General features: G+C 38.7%; 1 protein-coding gene across 1 annotated transcript in view; it reads right to left on the bottom strand.

Moving 5' to 3' along the window:
* Positions 1 to 12,198: 12,198 nt before the first annotated feature.
* The window catches only part of CDCP1 (CUB domain containing protein 1), a 47,837-nt gene continuing 44,131 nt past the window's right edge, over positions 12,199 to 15,904 (bottom strand). Inside the window, exon 9 of the mRNA XM_042477520.1 lies at positions 12,199 to 15,778. Coding sequence (XP_042333454.1) covers positions 15,334 to 15,778 — 445 coding nt within the window. The 3' untranslated portion in view covers positions 12,199 to 15,333. The remainder of the gene's footprint in view (positions 15,779 to 15,904) is intronic.

Below are 15,904 nucleotides of genomic sequence, written 5' to 3'. Positions count from 1 at the left end.
GGGCACTGCAGGTAATTTGCTAGAAATCAGAAAAAGTCATTACTAGTTACTAAAAATAGCTTTGTTCTAGAATGACCATTGCCAATTAACCCAGTATAAACGCAGCAAAAGTACAATTGCACTCTAGCTGGAGATACCGCATTGAGCAGGGAGCTGGATTCTATGATCCCATGTCCCAAGAACAGGGCTGAAATACACTTTTGTGCATGTGTTTCTCCTATTCGTAGCCTAAAAAGCAGTGGACAGAACCCACATGCAATAGTTGTTGGCATAGACTGTAGAGCATTATATATTACTTTGTGTCCAGAAGTAGTACTAAGTTCTCTTATAGTAAGAGTACAGAATGCAGAAGCTGCAGTCCTGTCTGGGATCCAACATGGGAGACACATCCCAGGATATTGATAGATCTCCATGGGCATCTCCTTGACATGTGAGCCCTATACATCTTGATCTCCAGGTGCCTGAAAGACACTTGCTCCCACATCATTGTGGGACCAAAATATTGCAGCCAGGTTGCTGATGGGGGCAAGTTATAGGGAATATATAACGCGCTTGCTGGCACAGCTGCACTGGCTGCCAATCCATTTCTGGGCAGAATCCAAAGTGCTGATCCTAAAATGGCCAAGCTTTTACTGCCAACTGCTGAATTTTCTTTAAAGCCCTTGGGTATCTTGAATACCAAGTCTCCCTATATGAAACTGTCCAAACGTTAATATCTGTAGGGGAAAACTTTATTTTGATCTCACCACAATCACAGGAATATCTGGTGAGGACACACGAGAGCACCTTCTTGGTAGCTGCTCCCAAGTTGTGGAACTCTCTTCTCTGAGAGGTTCAGTTAGCCCCCTTCATTGCTGTATTTCCCTGGCAGGTAAAGATCTTTTCATTCAGGGGACATTGGGTCTTTGGAGATTATCATACCGCTGCTGAATTCAAGCTTCATTTGGGCTGTACCCTGGTGTAGTCACATAGCTTTTCTCATCAAAACTGCCATCCGGGCACAGCCCAGCTCCAATGCTGGTCCCATTTTTCAAAGTTGGGAGCTTTCCGACTTTGAAAAATGGCCACCAAAATAAGTTCAGGGACCAGCATTGCAGCCGGGCTGTACCCCAATAGCAGTTTTGGGGAGGAAAGCCATGCGATAACATCAGGATACAGCCCAAACGAAGCTTGAATTTGGCAGTGGTAAGACACTTTTTTCAGCAGTGTGATAATCTACCTTGATATCCCATGGCAGATAGCGCTTTCAATAAAGGGTGCTATGTTACTGTTTCATTGCACTTTAAATGTGTTTTAACTTGTGTTTTAAAAAAATAGAACTTAGGTTTAATTGTGTTTTAATTTTTGTATTAATAGGGTTTTGTTGTACTGACTAATGGTTGAGTCCTGTATTGAGAGAAATGCAGGATATAAATTAAATAAATAGCTTTAATTATGTTTTAAGTAATATGTTTTAATAGGTTTTGTTGTTGTACTGAGTAACCGAGTAATGGCGGTAAGTCACCTTGAATCTCTGTATTGGGAGAAATGCAGGATATAAATTAAATAAACAAATAAATAAAATCCTGTAGTTTGCTTATCTGATGACGTCCTCTTCCAGATATCCTGGTCATTTAAAGTGAGCCGGTTGAGAGAGCAACCAAAGGAGAAGGCATTTCCACTTGTAGTATGCTATCTCTGCAATGTCTCTCTGGGGAAAAACTTTTAATGGAGGTTTAGACCTGTTATTAATTTTCTTATATATAGCTTTGATGGCTGTGCTTATTATTGCCTTGCTGTATCAATATGTTTTTTCTATCATTTTATTTGTCTTCTTTGCAAATGATGTTGATGGGCTAAAGAACCAAACAAACACGGTTGTATGCACTGGCTAGGAAAGGATACACACTCTCATCTTTATTTCTCATATCACATTTCTCATATCTTATTTCTCATATATCCATAAGTGGGGAGTTCCATTTCCCTCCTAAAAGACAGGTAGCACCTAGCATCATTGTCATCCACTTAGGGACTGAAGTCCAAAACACACTGCAGAAATAATCCAGTTTGAGAAAGGTTTAAGTGCCCTGGCTCAATGCTAGGGGATTCTGGAAACTGTAGTTATGTGAGACATTTAGCCTTCTCTGTCAGAGGGCTCTGGTGCCACAATAAACTACAGTTCCTAGGACTTCCTAGCACTGAGCCAGGACAGTGAAAGTGTTCTCAAACTGGATTATTTCTGCAGTGTGTTTTGGACCTAAGTCTTAGGCAGACACAAAGCATGCATTCAAAAAGACCAGAAAGTCCCAGATTATGCTCCTGTTCTTGCTGATTTTATTTTGGAAAGCCATGCACATTTTGTTTATCCCAGAATACTTTAATCTAGTATAAAATGGGGGGGGGGGGGGTGGGGTGTCAAAATCTGGGATTTTTCAATCAGTCTGGATGAGCCCAAAGGAATTGTTTCATTGTTTGTGTAAAAACAACAGGCACGTGATCTTTTGCTACAACTTTCAGCGATCTCTTTTTTTCTCTAACAGGAAAGAACCAAAAGGTGATATCGATGAATACTCAAGACAGATTTGTTTAATGTACGGAAAAGTTCCAAAGTAATATTATTCAAATTTGAAAGCCAGCACATGAGGGAGTTTATCAGATAAGGGAAATTGGAAATATAATCCAATGGCAATCTGAACGCAATCATGGGATTTAACATTATTGTGTGATAAACCACTACATGCAAATTCGGGCAATGAGAAATCAGTCTGAACACAATCATGTGGTTTCACGTTATTGCGTGATAGACTGCCACATGCAAATTCAGGCAATGGCATGCTATTTTCAGGCAACGGGAAGCCAGTTTGAACGCAATGCGCATTCATTTGAATTTAAGAGAAATTTCTCCCATTTGATAAACTCCAGTATAATAGCCAAATCATCCCCAATGCAGCCACAGGGAGTCACTATTGCTCTAGCTGAAATTGAACTGGCATTTTCATTTTCATAGATCAGTTCTCAACTGTTTTGAACAACCATATCTTTTACATTTCAGGCCTTGGGATATGGATATAACACATCCCTTGAAAACACTAAGGAGCACAGACACAATTAAAAGTAAGGAACTTACTTTGGAACTTTTCTGGACACACTTATCCCTGTATTTTAAAGGAATAGCTTTGCATACATCTAAGACTATTATTATTATTATTATTAACCTTTATTTATGAAGCGCTGTAAATTTACACAGCGCTGTACATGCAATCTTTTTAGTTAGACGGTTCCCTGCCCTCAGGCTTAGAATATCTTTTGTTAAAAAAATACTTTTAAAGTTTCCTCATGAAGATCAGCCATAGCAGCTGCATGTAAAAGCAGAAAGAAACAGGAAAAGGGAGCCCTTTCACACTACACAGTTACAGCACTATGATTCTGCTCTCACACTGTTTAAACTGTCCAGTCTGTTTCCTATGGAGTTCTGGGATTTGTAGTTTTCTTTGACTGAGAATTCTAAATGCCCCTCCCTAAATGGCAAATCCCTGGATTCCATGCACAAAAAATGGTGCCATGGTAGATAAAGTGGAATAATTTTTCTATAGTCAAGTAGTGTGACAGGCCCTGCTGTATTATACACAATAGTATGTAAAAAGAAAACTTGATTAAAATACACCAGTTTGATGAAAACACTTGACTTTATGCCACTCCATTAATTCAGATAGAATAAACCACATCTATCTCTTTGTCTGTCTTTAGATGGATATATAAAGAGAAATATAAAATGTATCAGTAACATTCCAAATATTTCAGAGATGTTTTAAAGTGGATGCTGCTATAATTTCCTTATTCTGACACAAGAGACCCATTGACATTACACAAATTTAGTACGGTGTTCTCCTTTAACTTCCATGGCAACATCCAATAAATCCTGAGATTGGCATGTTAGGGAGGAATATTTAGACAGGCATCAGAGCCTATGTGATCTTGGAAGATAAGCAGGGTCAGCCCTGGTTAATACGCCTTCCACCAGCCCTATACACACATAATGTATTAAACTGCAGGCATCCTTCCCTGGGTGAATGTAGCCTGCATAAGTACTTGACTTCCATCTGCCCAGCCTTTTTATGGAGTCCACTGGCAGCCTGCACTCTGCTGCAGCTGTAGCCGCCCCGATTCTGAAAGAATGTCCACCAAATTCCTCTGGCGGCAGCCCAACTCTCCTCAAAGTCATTTGCAGTACAGAGCCCACCTGGTAGCATGTGAGCAGAGATCTGTCTGAATGTATGAAGAGAGGACCATCCATCAAAAATTGCCCCTGAAGCTGTTATGTGCCACTGTAGAGAAAAGGTTTAATAGCATCTTCCTTTCTCTGTGTGTATGAGTGCGGGCAAAGTAGCACTTATGGGATGGAGTTTTTGGTAGGAAAAAAATATCTTTCATTCTTGTGTATGATGTTCTCAATCCTGATTCCTGACTCCTCACCTTCTCCTCCAGCTCCACTCCCAGGGATGCTGTTTTGGAAGGAAAAAAAGGAGGAAGAAAGAAGCAAATTGTTACCAGGCATAGCACCAGGCAGTCATGTATCTAGCATATCATATAATTTGGGTTTATGGTTTTGCCTGAGCCATGTCTAAAATACTCTGATCTTCTACTTCACCAGCATTGTACCTTTCCTTTGGGAGGGGCAATCTCAGTTAATCCTCTGCTGTTTTCAAAATGTCCCAGTTTCTCTCTACTCTCATTCCCTCCTACCTTTGTATTCAGCTTACTTCAATTGCTGTAAACTCATTGCAGCTTACAAAGTGCAAAAGTAGTTTGCATTCACTTAACTTAGTGGAAAAAGAGGAGAGAAGGGCCGGAATTTTGTCCTTCCCAGTAGGCTCAGGCAAAAGTAAACTGCTGCAGCATTTCCTAACTAGTCTGCTTTCCCTCATTAATAACTTTGGCCATTTTAACCGCTCTTTGATGTTGCTTGGTCATGCCGTATCGTGGTTTTCATCTGTGAAATGTCGGCGGGTGTGACGCATTGTTAAGTTTTGTAGTAACGCTATATTTAGGTGTGAGTGACTGTATATGTACACTCATACAACACATATATAGAGAGAAAAAGAGAGCCAGATGTCCTGCTATAGGTACAGAAAACTATGATTAATGCCATGAATCACACCATCATTAATGAAGCTGTTACTCCAAATAATTGTGACTAGTCTCAACTGGGCATTAATCATAACTCTGGCAATGTAGAGTTAATAACAACATGCATGGTAAAAAATAGAATCAGTATCTTTCTCACAATTTACCACTGAGTTAAGAATCACCGCAGGCAGTCTTTTCAAAGACTGCCACTGCAGACTATCCAGCTTGTCCTAACAAGCCTGCATCTGGTAATGAAAGACATTCTCCTCCTGCCTTGTAACAGTCTCTGTTGTTGAATGGAGCTTGATTCAACAAGGCTGTTTCGATCACAAGCAAGCCCAAGTATAGATGGAATGGCATGAGGAAGTGTGTGTCATAGTCAGAAATCAAAGGAAAATGCTTCATTTAAAAGAAGATAATAGAACAAACCTTTCTAAGTTACTGAGTTTCCACATGAGCTTACCTGAGCACACTATTTCTTTGCATTAACCCAAGAAGCAAACAAGGATACACTTCAAGATCCAACATTCTGCCTACATCTGGTGAGAGTATTTTAGTCTAGGGCTGCATTTACATTGCAAAAATAATGTAGTTTGACACTACTTTAACTGCTCTGACTCAGTGCTATGGAATTCTGAGGTTTATAGTTTTGAGAGCTATTTAGCCTTCTCTGTCAGAGAGCTCTGGTGCCACAACAAACTACACATCCCAGTATTCCATAACACTGAGCCATGGCATTTAAAGTGGTGTCAAACTGTATTATTTCTGCTGTCCAGATGCAGCCTTGATCAACCAGCTAGGAGATTTTGGTGTTGCCATCCAACAGATTGCTATACTTCCATTAAAAGATCTCTACCAAGCTTTCAGTTATCCACTCTGACATTGATTCCCTGACGAATACTGAAATTGCTCTGGTTATTAAATTGTGTTCATTTTCATTGCTGTTAATAAAGGTTTATCTTCCTCTATTATGCCAAAGACATCCAAGTAAGGATAGGTGGCTCAGGCCACAAGAGTTTATTAATCAAGTGAGTGCCATGTACCCAGCAGCATTTGTGATTTTCGCAGATGATTTCAAAGGTTGAAGTAATTTATAACCAGTTTGGTGAATTTCCCCTGAAGCAGAAGCAGAGTACCTGATACCTGTTAGGCAATTTATGGATAAGATATGTGATTTTTCTGATTTGTTCCTTGTACAAATGATCATTATTTTAGGCTGCATCCGCACTGCAAAAATAATTCAGTTTGACTGCTATGGCTCAATGCTAGGGAATTATGGGAACTATAGTTTGCTGTGGCACCAGAGCAGAGTTCTGCAAACTACAATTCCTAGAATTTGATAGCATTGCATTGTTAGCTGTATGAATAACTGATGCAAATAGGCCCAGAATAAACCGGGATAAAACTGCATGGTTTGAACATGTTTCACATACATCTGCATCATTGACTCCATGTTTATTCGCAGTGGTGAGCAACAGAACTTGCAGAGATGTGATTCTGATAAAAAAAAATGTGAACAACAAAACTGGAATGTGTGAATGCGATTATTTACATAGTCACAATAAGGAAAACAATTTCTGAATAACCCCTAAATGTGGGGAGAAAAAGGAAATAATATTGTCAATTTACATTCCCGTCTGGCACACTTAATTACCTAAGGTATTTCGCAGTTTGTTAAATCTGGAGTCAAGTTTCAGAGTGGCTGTACATAGTGAAAGTGATCATCTTCCTTAAAATGCAGCCTTAAATCTTGAGACACAAGGTTTTTATGCTAAGTTTGTACCTAGGTTAAGATTAGAGTCTGATTTAAGATTTTTTCCTGTTAAGTGGATTGTGAAATTAGAGCAGGCCTCAACCAATCTGCAGCCCTCAGAAAACTCAGAGATTAAGAGATTCCCTGCTGTCTGTAAAACTGTCCAGAGTTGTTTTACTTTCGAAGCAGAATCTAACTGTATATTTGCAAAATGGTTTGTTATGCAATAACCCTCCAAGACAGCACTCCCGTCCTTACATGTCCAAACCTTGTTTTGACCAAGAGTGATAGGAAGAAATATCTTGTTGAAAAATATAGTTGCAAAAAATTGGATATGGCATCTTTACTATAGAATGGTTGTTGCTAAAGAAGAAGTATCAAAGAATTGATAGAAGTTAATTGCCACATCACTGATTCATGATTCAGCTACTTTCTGGAAAATAGTGCCAGAGACTGGCAAAACAACTTAGATGAAGTGTGCTAGGGAACACTTTACACAGCTTTTATAGACAACTCTGCATTTGTCACCATCCCAGGCAACAGATTATTGCATAAACATGGGGCCCTCAACATTGACAGGTGCCTACTGATTCTTATTTGCAGTCTTCATGAGAAAACGTATCCGCCAGTGAGATAAACGCATGAAGGTCATTTGACTAAATTAATACCAACACATACTGGAGTTAAAAAGGATATGTTCTTGTCCCTCCCCTGTTCAATAATTATATTAATTCCTCAGTTGAGACACTTTCTGAAAATAATTCCTATCCACATAAATTGCCAGGAACAGCCATATTCATTCTGTTCTATGCAGATGTTGCAGTACTTCTGTCATTGTCATGTGTAGGTTTGAGATGTCTATTAAGAGCTCTAGACGTCTATAGCAATACTGAACAGTTGGCAATTAATGATGATAAATCTAAAGTTTTAGTTTTTACTCAGAAATACTGTAAACATAATTGGGAAATTAGTGGACATCCAATTGAATGGGACAAATTTTATAAATATTTGGGAATAATTTTCCAATCTATAGGTTTATGGAGAGTTCAAGTGTCCTATGCCATAGCAAATGCACAACAGACTTATAACTCACTTGCCAGTAAAACATTTTTTTTATGTTAAGGGAATCCAGCATGTACCCTCAGCAATTCAAGTGTTCTAATACTAAGATTTTAATACAAATGTTATATGCAGCACAAGTGCATGTGTTTAGCAATTTTGTGGCTCCAGAATCTGTTCAAACAATTTTTTTTGAGAAGTAGTCTCAGCCTTTCAAGCTTATGCTCAGAGTCTGTCAGATATATAAATTAAATTCTTGGTTTAAAACGTTATTTTAAACCCACTCCAACCCCTAGTAATACATTTCAGTCAAAGTGGGAAAAGACAGTAGATGAGAAAGTCTGTAGTCTAGGATTCTCATAAAATGCCGTTCTTCTGACGTGTTATAAAACAAAGCTAAAGAAAATATGCATCAGCATATTTGGGATACCGAGTTGGAAAATCACATAGGTGCAGCTTCAATTTGTTCAGCTTTTAGAGACAGAAGGTGGGCTTCTTTCCCCTGCTGATTAACTGCTCCAAAACACAGGAAAGCTGGCTAAATTGACAGCATTGAAGGAAAGAAATAATAATGTACCATATTGTGAATGCATATGTCCTTGTGAGGCAGAGAAAGTAGAAATTGTGGGGCATGTTTTATTGTAGTGTTCTTTCTACCGTGACTTTCAATGTCATTTTATTAATCCAATTTGCAAAGGATAACAGGGAGAACTCAAGGGTTTTATATGGATTAATTTTGACTGGCCATTTTCCTGAGATTACCACCGAGGTTCCTAGCTTTTTTGTGGCAGCATTAGTCTGGCTTTGGATGCCTTATTGTTTTTTAATTGCTGTAATACAAATATTTTATAGTTAGTGTTGTTTTAAATTCTATACTTAATATTGTATTCTAATGCATAACGTTGTGTTTTATCTATTCTATCTTGTTCCTTTTTTTCTACTGGTCATTAACTGAAATAAATAAATACTGATACTGATACTATCATATAAATGAATTTGCAGCAGGTATTTGACAAACATGCTTATTTTATCTCTTACAGCCAGTTGAACACAGAGTCAGAACTAAGAAGTGCTTCTCTTACAAAAATAAGTCAGTTCTGTTTGCAGCCTTTCAGTGAACTGAATAATAATTTGATAGATGGGTACATATGATGTAACCACTGTGACAATCTCCCTTTTAAAGGCAAGAAGTAGAGAATAAACCATTTTTCTTACCTTCTGATAGTGTATAAAGGGACTAAATTAGATGCCATACTCACTAATGGTTTATTCTCATTAAAGAAATACAGTACTGCATTTTTTTTGCATATTGTAAGCACAGTTCAGCATTTTACAATTTTTGCATATTGTAAGCACAATTTCACAAGCTCTCATTAGCTTAAAGAAAATAAAGGACAGAGACAAAAGTTGCTTTTCCAGGGTGTTTAATTGCTATGCTTTATCCTAACTATTCTTTCCCCATTCCTATATAGGCATTCTAATTATCCAATATCTAAACAGGTTTCATTTAAGAAAAGTGTCACTAAACTGCCTCTCTTAATTTACATCAGAAATAAATCTACCAAGTACTCTTAGGTTTTCTAAAAATTCTAATTAGGTTGTTTTAAATACAGCACACACTGGTAGAACTACATAGGGAGCTTTAAATAGCTTCATGTTCTTCTGAGACAAAGGGAGTCAGTTATCAAAACTTAAAAATCTACTTGAGGCAATACTGTTTTCAGAGTGAAAAGTAATTTGCAATCAAAGTACAAAGACAAAATAGTGTTTGTGAACCAAACTAGTCTAACAGCTGCTTAACAAAACAGAAAATAATTGTGAGGCAGCAGTAGATTAAGTCATAGGTATGTATTTTGTATTCATTTTTGTCATAAGAGTTTTCATACATTTTCTAATCTTGCTGCACAGTGTTTGCTATTTTGCTGTAAAAGTGGGTGCAGACAATTTTCTATGGACTGGTATAGACAGGCCCTTTGCAGCACACCCATGACATGCTAGGGTTGCTCGAGGGTGGAGCATGCACATGCCCTGCAACCCTAGCACGTCATGGGTGCGCCGCAGTGCCGTACAGACAGCGCACACAATGATGACATCACAGCTGTGCTGTGTCCAAATGGCGCAGCATAGCTGCGACGTCACCATGACGTCTCTGGCACTTTGCGGCTCTTTGCGGCGCCGCAAAAAGGAGCTACATCCGGGTGCTCCTTTTTTGCTGCGCAGCAGTGCCGCAAAATTTGGTTGCTGTGGCGCTCCTGTGGAGCAAAGAGGCGCCTCTTTTTGGTACTCTGTACCGCTTCTGTATAAACTAGAACATATCCCTTAACTGTCCCACTTCAGCAGTGCAGCCATATTTAGTTATCTGCGTTCCAATATTTTGCTGTTGTTTTTGAAACGTCTGGCATTTTCCCTCCTTATTTCAAGCATTAATTTTATTTTAAAAGTCCAGCACAGCAGCAACTATGACAATGGAGGCTGCCACTTGTTCTTCCTCCTCTCATGGCATGCAAACTTAGATGGCACCAGCCTGAACCTTGCTGCCATTGGCACTGCTGCTGTCATTGCCACTATTTGGGATGTCAGTTGCTCTCATAATTATTTTCGTCCCTAAAGGATGGGAAATATAATTACTGTTCTCTCCACATGAGTATGCAAGAATTAAAATGTTTCATCCCTCACACAGGGCAGAACTCAACCATTCCAGTCAGGGGTGGGAACTTCCAGTGGAAAGGTAATGTTCTGGATGTTTTTATTGCTTTATTGCTTTAGTACTAAGTTGAGCAGTTAAACAGCAAGGGTTTAATTGAGTCTGTCTGGTTTAGCCTAGGTTTTTTTTGGGATGTGTGTGTGTCATAAAAATAGATCATAATAATATAAAATATTAGATCATAATAATATAAAAGCAGACTAGTACATAACTATTGACAATGAGATGTTGAAGCTGTGTGTTGTTGTTGCAAATGATGAGATTAAAATTTGTCATCCCTAAAACTGAAAATGTTACACAGGGGAGGGAGAAGGTAACTTGGTATAGTTTCTGAGAAGGATGGAGTGAAGACAAGTTGGGATCAGTTTTTCAGTTCAGCTCCTTACATGTTGCACTCCAACCAAAGGGGAGTGAACCTGCAATAGTTTTAGCCTAAGTTTTAAATGTGCTGTCTATACTGCCCAATATACAGTATGTGGAAATAATGCAGTTTGACACCACTTTAAATGCAGTAGCTCCATCCAAAGGAGTCCTAGAATCTGTAGTTTTACAAGGTCTTTAGCCTTCTCCACCAGAGAATGTTGGTGCCTCACAAAACTACAAATCCCAGGATTCTGTGGGAGGGAGCCATGGCAGTTAATGTGATGTCAAACTGCATTACATCTCCAGTGTAGATGCACCCCTAAACAACAAAATGGTGTCATCTGCATATCTTAAATTGTTGGTGTTCCAGCCATGTCAAAAGTCAGGCATTCCCTTCCTTCTCCTCTCAGAAGACCACAGAGGGTTTTATGGCTGGTATCACTAGTACACCTGGATAGAAACATAAGAACAAACCTTGGACTGACACAAAAGCTAACTTTTCAGTATAGATACCTTGGGAATGCCCAGATCAGTGGAGCATGTAGGATTTCTTCTGAAGACTGCTATGCTTTGAAACATCAACTGATTCCAGCACAAGCGGATGGACTTTGGGCTAGGATTTCCTGATTGGAACATATCTCAGCTATAGTAGCCTGTTCTCCTTCATTCTTCATCTGGGAAGAATGACAAAAAGGAACACCTCTACTTCAAGACTTAACAATTTACCACAAGAAATAGAAAGGTGATTCTGGAAATTCATTCTTTTTTGAAGTGATGGAAGCTGAAGATGTCCTTTGAGAACATTTCTTCCCTCATACTAGATGATACTAGAAGAAATTCTGAAGGAGGTTCATCTTGGTTCCTGTAGAAAGAATGCCTCAGTTTCTGTGACCAAAGACAATTGCCCATAATCAATAGCTGACCTATGTTAGGGTTGGAGAATTTGTGGCCCTTCACATGTTGGACTATATCTCCCATTATCCGCGAGAACTGGAAAACTAGAAGGGGAAGAAAAAGAGAACAATGGGATGGATGGAACTTTGAGTAGGAACACTCATATTAGCGAGGAAGATCCAACAGGTTTCCTGTGTGTCCTACTTGTCATCAGCCAACTCACAACAACCTGAAATCAGTCCCACAATTACTGTGTAATTAGCTGAAATGGTAATAAATAACCAGGATTTAAAAGGGGACTCATAATCAAGACAAGTGATTATGATGGCAAACATCATTTATTTCATTATAAAGAACACATGTATCAACTATATTACACTTAGGTCAGAGTAACATAAGAAATGTACATTCTTCTATGACTACATTGAGGATTTCAGTCATACACAATCTCACAAATATTTACAACAGCTATGTCTACATTAAGGCAATACTTTATATCTTGTTTTTTCTTAAAAATGAAAGAAAAATATATATACACTGAATAAATTAGCAGAACAGAAATGATCAGAGCAGAAAATAATAACCAGGTAAGACGTTAGATGGGAATAATTCTGTTAAAAGAGATTACAATCCAGTAATTTGAATGAAGACTGTATTGCATGATGGTCTGCATGCATGAAAGCTACAGAAACAGCCCCATTACCCAAAAGGCAATGTCATCTTACTGCTGAGAAACAACATGCGTTTGGAAAATTGTGATATTGCCAGGAAATGATGTTCCACGCAATCCAAGAAAGGTAATACCCAGTGTAGTGTCTTTTTACATTTTCATAAAACACAGCCCCAACTTCCTGATACAAATTTTACAGTTCACACACACACGTTTAATAGTAGTGAACGTCTGCCACTGTTTCTTCTTCTTCTTTTCTCTTCTGAGGGTGCCTGAAACAAAACTCCATTCAGCACAGACTCATGCAGTGGCCTAGTGTTTACCAATGACTGCCAGTACTTCCCAGGACAGTGGGACAGGGAATGCTCTCTGTGTTTTAGTCTAAACTTACAGAACTTATTCAGAGTACTGATCCCTATCTCCAGAATAGGTTTGGCACACTGAATAGCTCCTTTAAAGTTCCGGCTAAAATCTACTGACAGGGGTGCCACAGGGGGTTTCTGTTGTCAGCCTGAAACATCAGTCTCAAGATAGATTTTGTCTTGCAAACGTAACTGAAACAACCCTTTAAGACTGCACCCAAGCATATCCAGTCCATATCTGACTTCTGTTTAACTGAAGAGGGGCAACTGCACAGAGCACAAGTAATATCAGAGTTCAGAAATACCTGCCCCGCAAACAGCGCTGGTAAAGAGATACAGGGAGCATTAATTTTATAAAAATCTGAAATATTAATGTAAACAATGTAAACTTTGCTAAAAGCTTCAATATAATATGCATTTAAAAGTCTGAAACGTAATGCTAATTGGGTTATGCAAATTAATACAGCTGTGCAAGCACTTGTTTGAGTGCCATAGCATTGCTCTATTTTGCTTTGTCAGCTTAATGCAAGCCAGAAATCACTACTGATATTTCCCTGAGTTTCGAAGATCAGCTGCCTAGGCAACATGGAGAGGGCTGCTTCTGAAAAGAGGGAGGTATTTGTATCCCCATAACATATACTGAGTATCATCCCACACCTTTGGGTTCTAGTCATTCTAGATTCTGTGACGGATTAAAATTCTGCTTGTAAAAACCACACAAAAACACTGTGCTTAAGAGCCATTGAAATTACGCAAGAGGTGCTCAGGCAATTGTTATATGCTCATGTAGAGTTAGGAAACGCTGATTTCAAGAAGCCTCCAGAAAGCTCCAGTGAACATGCTTTGCCACAAAATGTAAGGTGCTGAATAATTTTGAGTGAAAAATTTGTATGACAATTGGTAAGTATATTTCTTCAAGATAAAAAAAATTGCTAGAAGGCTAATAAAAGATGTTATCTTTTCATTCTTTCTTAACTTGTATTCAATCATATTATCATTATTCCAGGGTTTTATTCACAATAAACCAGCCAAATGGTTGAGTGGATGCTGTGCATTTAGTGGAAAACAGAGCATATTCCACAATATCCATCAGTGGCAGCTGATAGCCCCCATGTCAGTGGGGCAAGTATGTGCACTGAAGATTTTAATTCCTAAGGTTCAACAACTTGGACAATTCCTTTAAAACTAGCAAAAACCTGGAATGGACTCTTTGCCCCACTAACATGGGAACCAGTAGCCATCAGTGACACGCATACTCCAGAATGAAGTGCTTAAATACACTGACTTGTGACCATTTTGGCTGTGATGGCTATTTGTAACCCATACCAAAAAAACTGTTGCTTTCTTTAACAGCATTTCTGTATCTGAGGGCATGCATATAACAACTGTTTCATCATAAGCACAAAGTGGTCTTATTTTTACAATGTAACTTTCTCACATCTATAGAGCAGGACAAAGAAACTACTACTACCATCATCCTTCACCCTAGGCTAGACTTTGAGGTTGATGAATATCATTGGAGAGCTATACTGTCTGAGGAGTAGTGGAGTTGATGTTCATAGGACACTGAGGTTTTTTGCCACAATTAACACACATTTGATACTAATATGACACTACAGGTTGACAATCAAACATATGACAACCCACTCCTTATGTGGGCAAGTTTTAATGCTGGAGTAATACATTTCTTTGCATTACATCCTTGGCAATACCTCAACATTTAAAAAAAACCCATAATCAATAAAAATTCACAATATCCTTTCCATATAAATGGAAATTTTAAAAATGCAGTTACAATTGTACATATACAGCACAACTGACAGAAAATTGAGATAAGTTGAATATTTCCTTACAAACAGCAAAACCATTTTTTTTAGTTGTGAAGATGTCTGTAACTTGGACATAAAGTGAGAAATAAAACCTCATAAATAATAAAACTAATGTTCATTTGGCAGAGCTTTGGTTAGGAGAGCTGTCTTCAAGATATGCTGTTATTTGGGATAAGCATTCATTCTGTAGCAAAGTTAAAAATCTTCAGCTCGATGAGACCTTATCTCTTCCAAGATAGATAGGAATCAATAGGTGTTTCTGACAATGTTCCAATATCTGATCTCCTGCCTTTAATTTTTTTTTTTTAAAAAAAGTCTGTTCTTAATCAAAGACTGGAAATGCATCTTTGCTGTTCCCTTCCATAGTCAAAATTTACATTCCCATGAAACATGCTAAGGCAATTTATGGTCTGAAATTTCATTTAAAAAACTGAAAAGAGCTGCAACCACTGTTGTTTAAAAAAAAAAAACAACCCTCACATGAAAAGTAGAAAATATTGGTTTCAGAGGCGTTTTCCTTTTAAACACATACACAGATTCAAGTGTCAAGACTTGATATCTTCTTTGAACCTGGGAAGTCACTGGCATAGAGGTTACTCTGCTGAATTTTCCTGTTCATTGCTTTCAAGCAAGGGCTCGCTACCCACATTTCCATTGCCACTCACATTCACATCACCATTGCCCTGGAGTTCCCCTGGTGAACGGCGTGTAAAGGCATAGTTCTCGTTGTCAGTCATTATCATGAATGAAGACTCCTCCATTTCGGGCACTTTGGATGCTTTCCTCAGTGGAGGAGGGGAAGGGGGAGTAGTACTCGTGGGCCCGGAAAAGGGCTGGTACATCCCTACCTCCGCGGTTTCTGGTATTGTAGATTTGTCCAGCAGGTGCCCATAAACCATGGATTCATCAATGACCGCATAGACATGAGAGTCATTGTTTTTCCTATCCTTCTTGAACTTGCCCTGTCGCACGGGTAACTGGGTGTTGATATTGGTATTATACACTCCCACCATTGGGGTGGAGCTTTCCTTTTTCTTGCTGGGGAAAAGAAGGGAGAGGGAGACAGAGCAGAAGAAACATTAAAAATCAGCTGCTTTTGCCTTTACACATGCACACATACACATTTCCCCTTTCACGATCTGGATCTGCAAAGCTTACCAATAA

The sequence above is a fragment of the Sceloporus undulatus genome, chromosome 6 (genome assembly GCF_019175285.1).
Source record: "Sceloporus undulatus isolate JIND9_A2432 ecotype Alabama chromosome 6, SceUnd_v1.1, whole genome shotgun sequence".
Classification (NCBI taxonomy): Eukaryota; Metazoa; Chordata; class Lepidosauria; order Squamata; family Phrynosomatidae; genus Sceloporus; species Sceloporus undulatus.
Note: the sequence above shows the minus strand (reverse complement) of the source record. Positions and strands in the feature narration are given on the sequence as shown.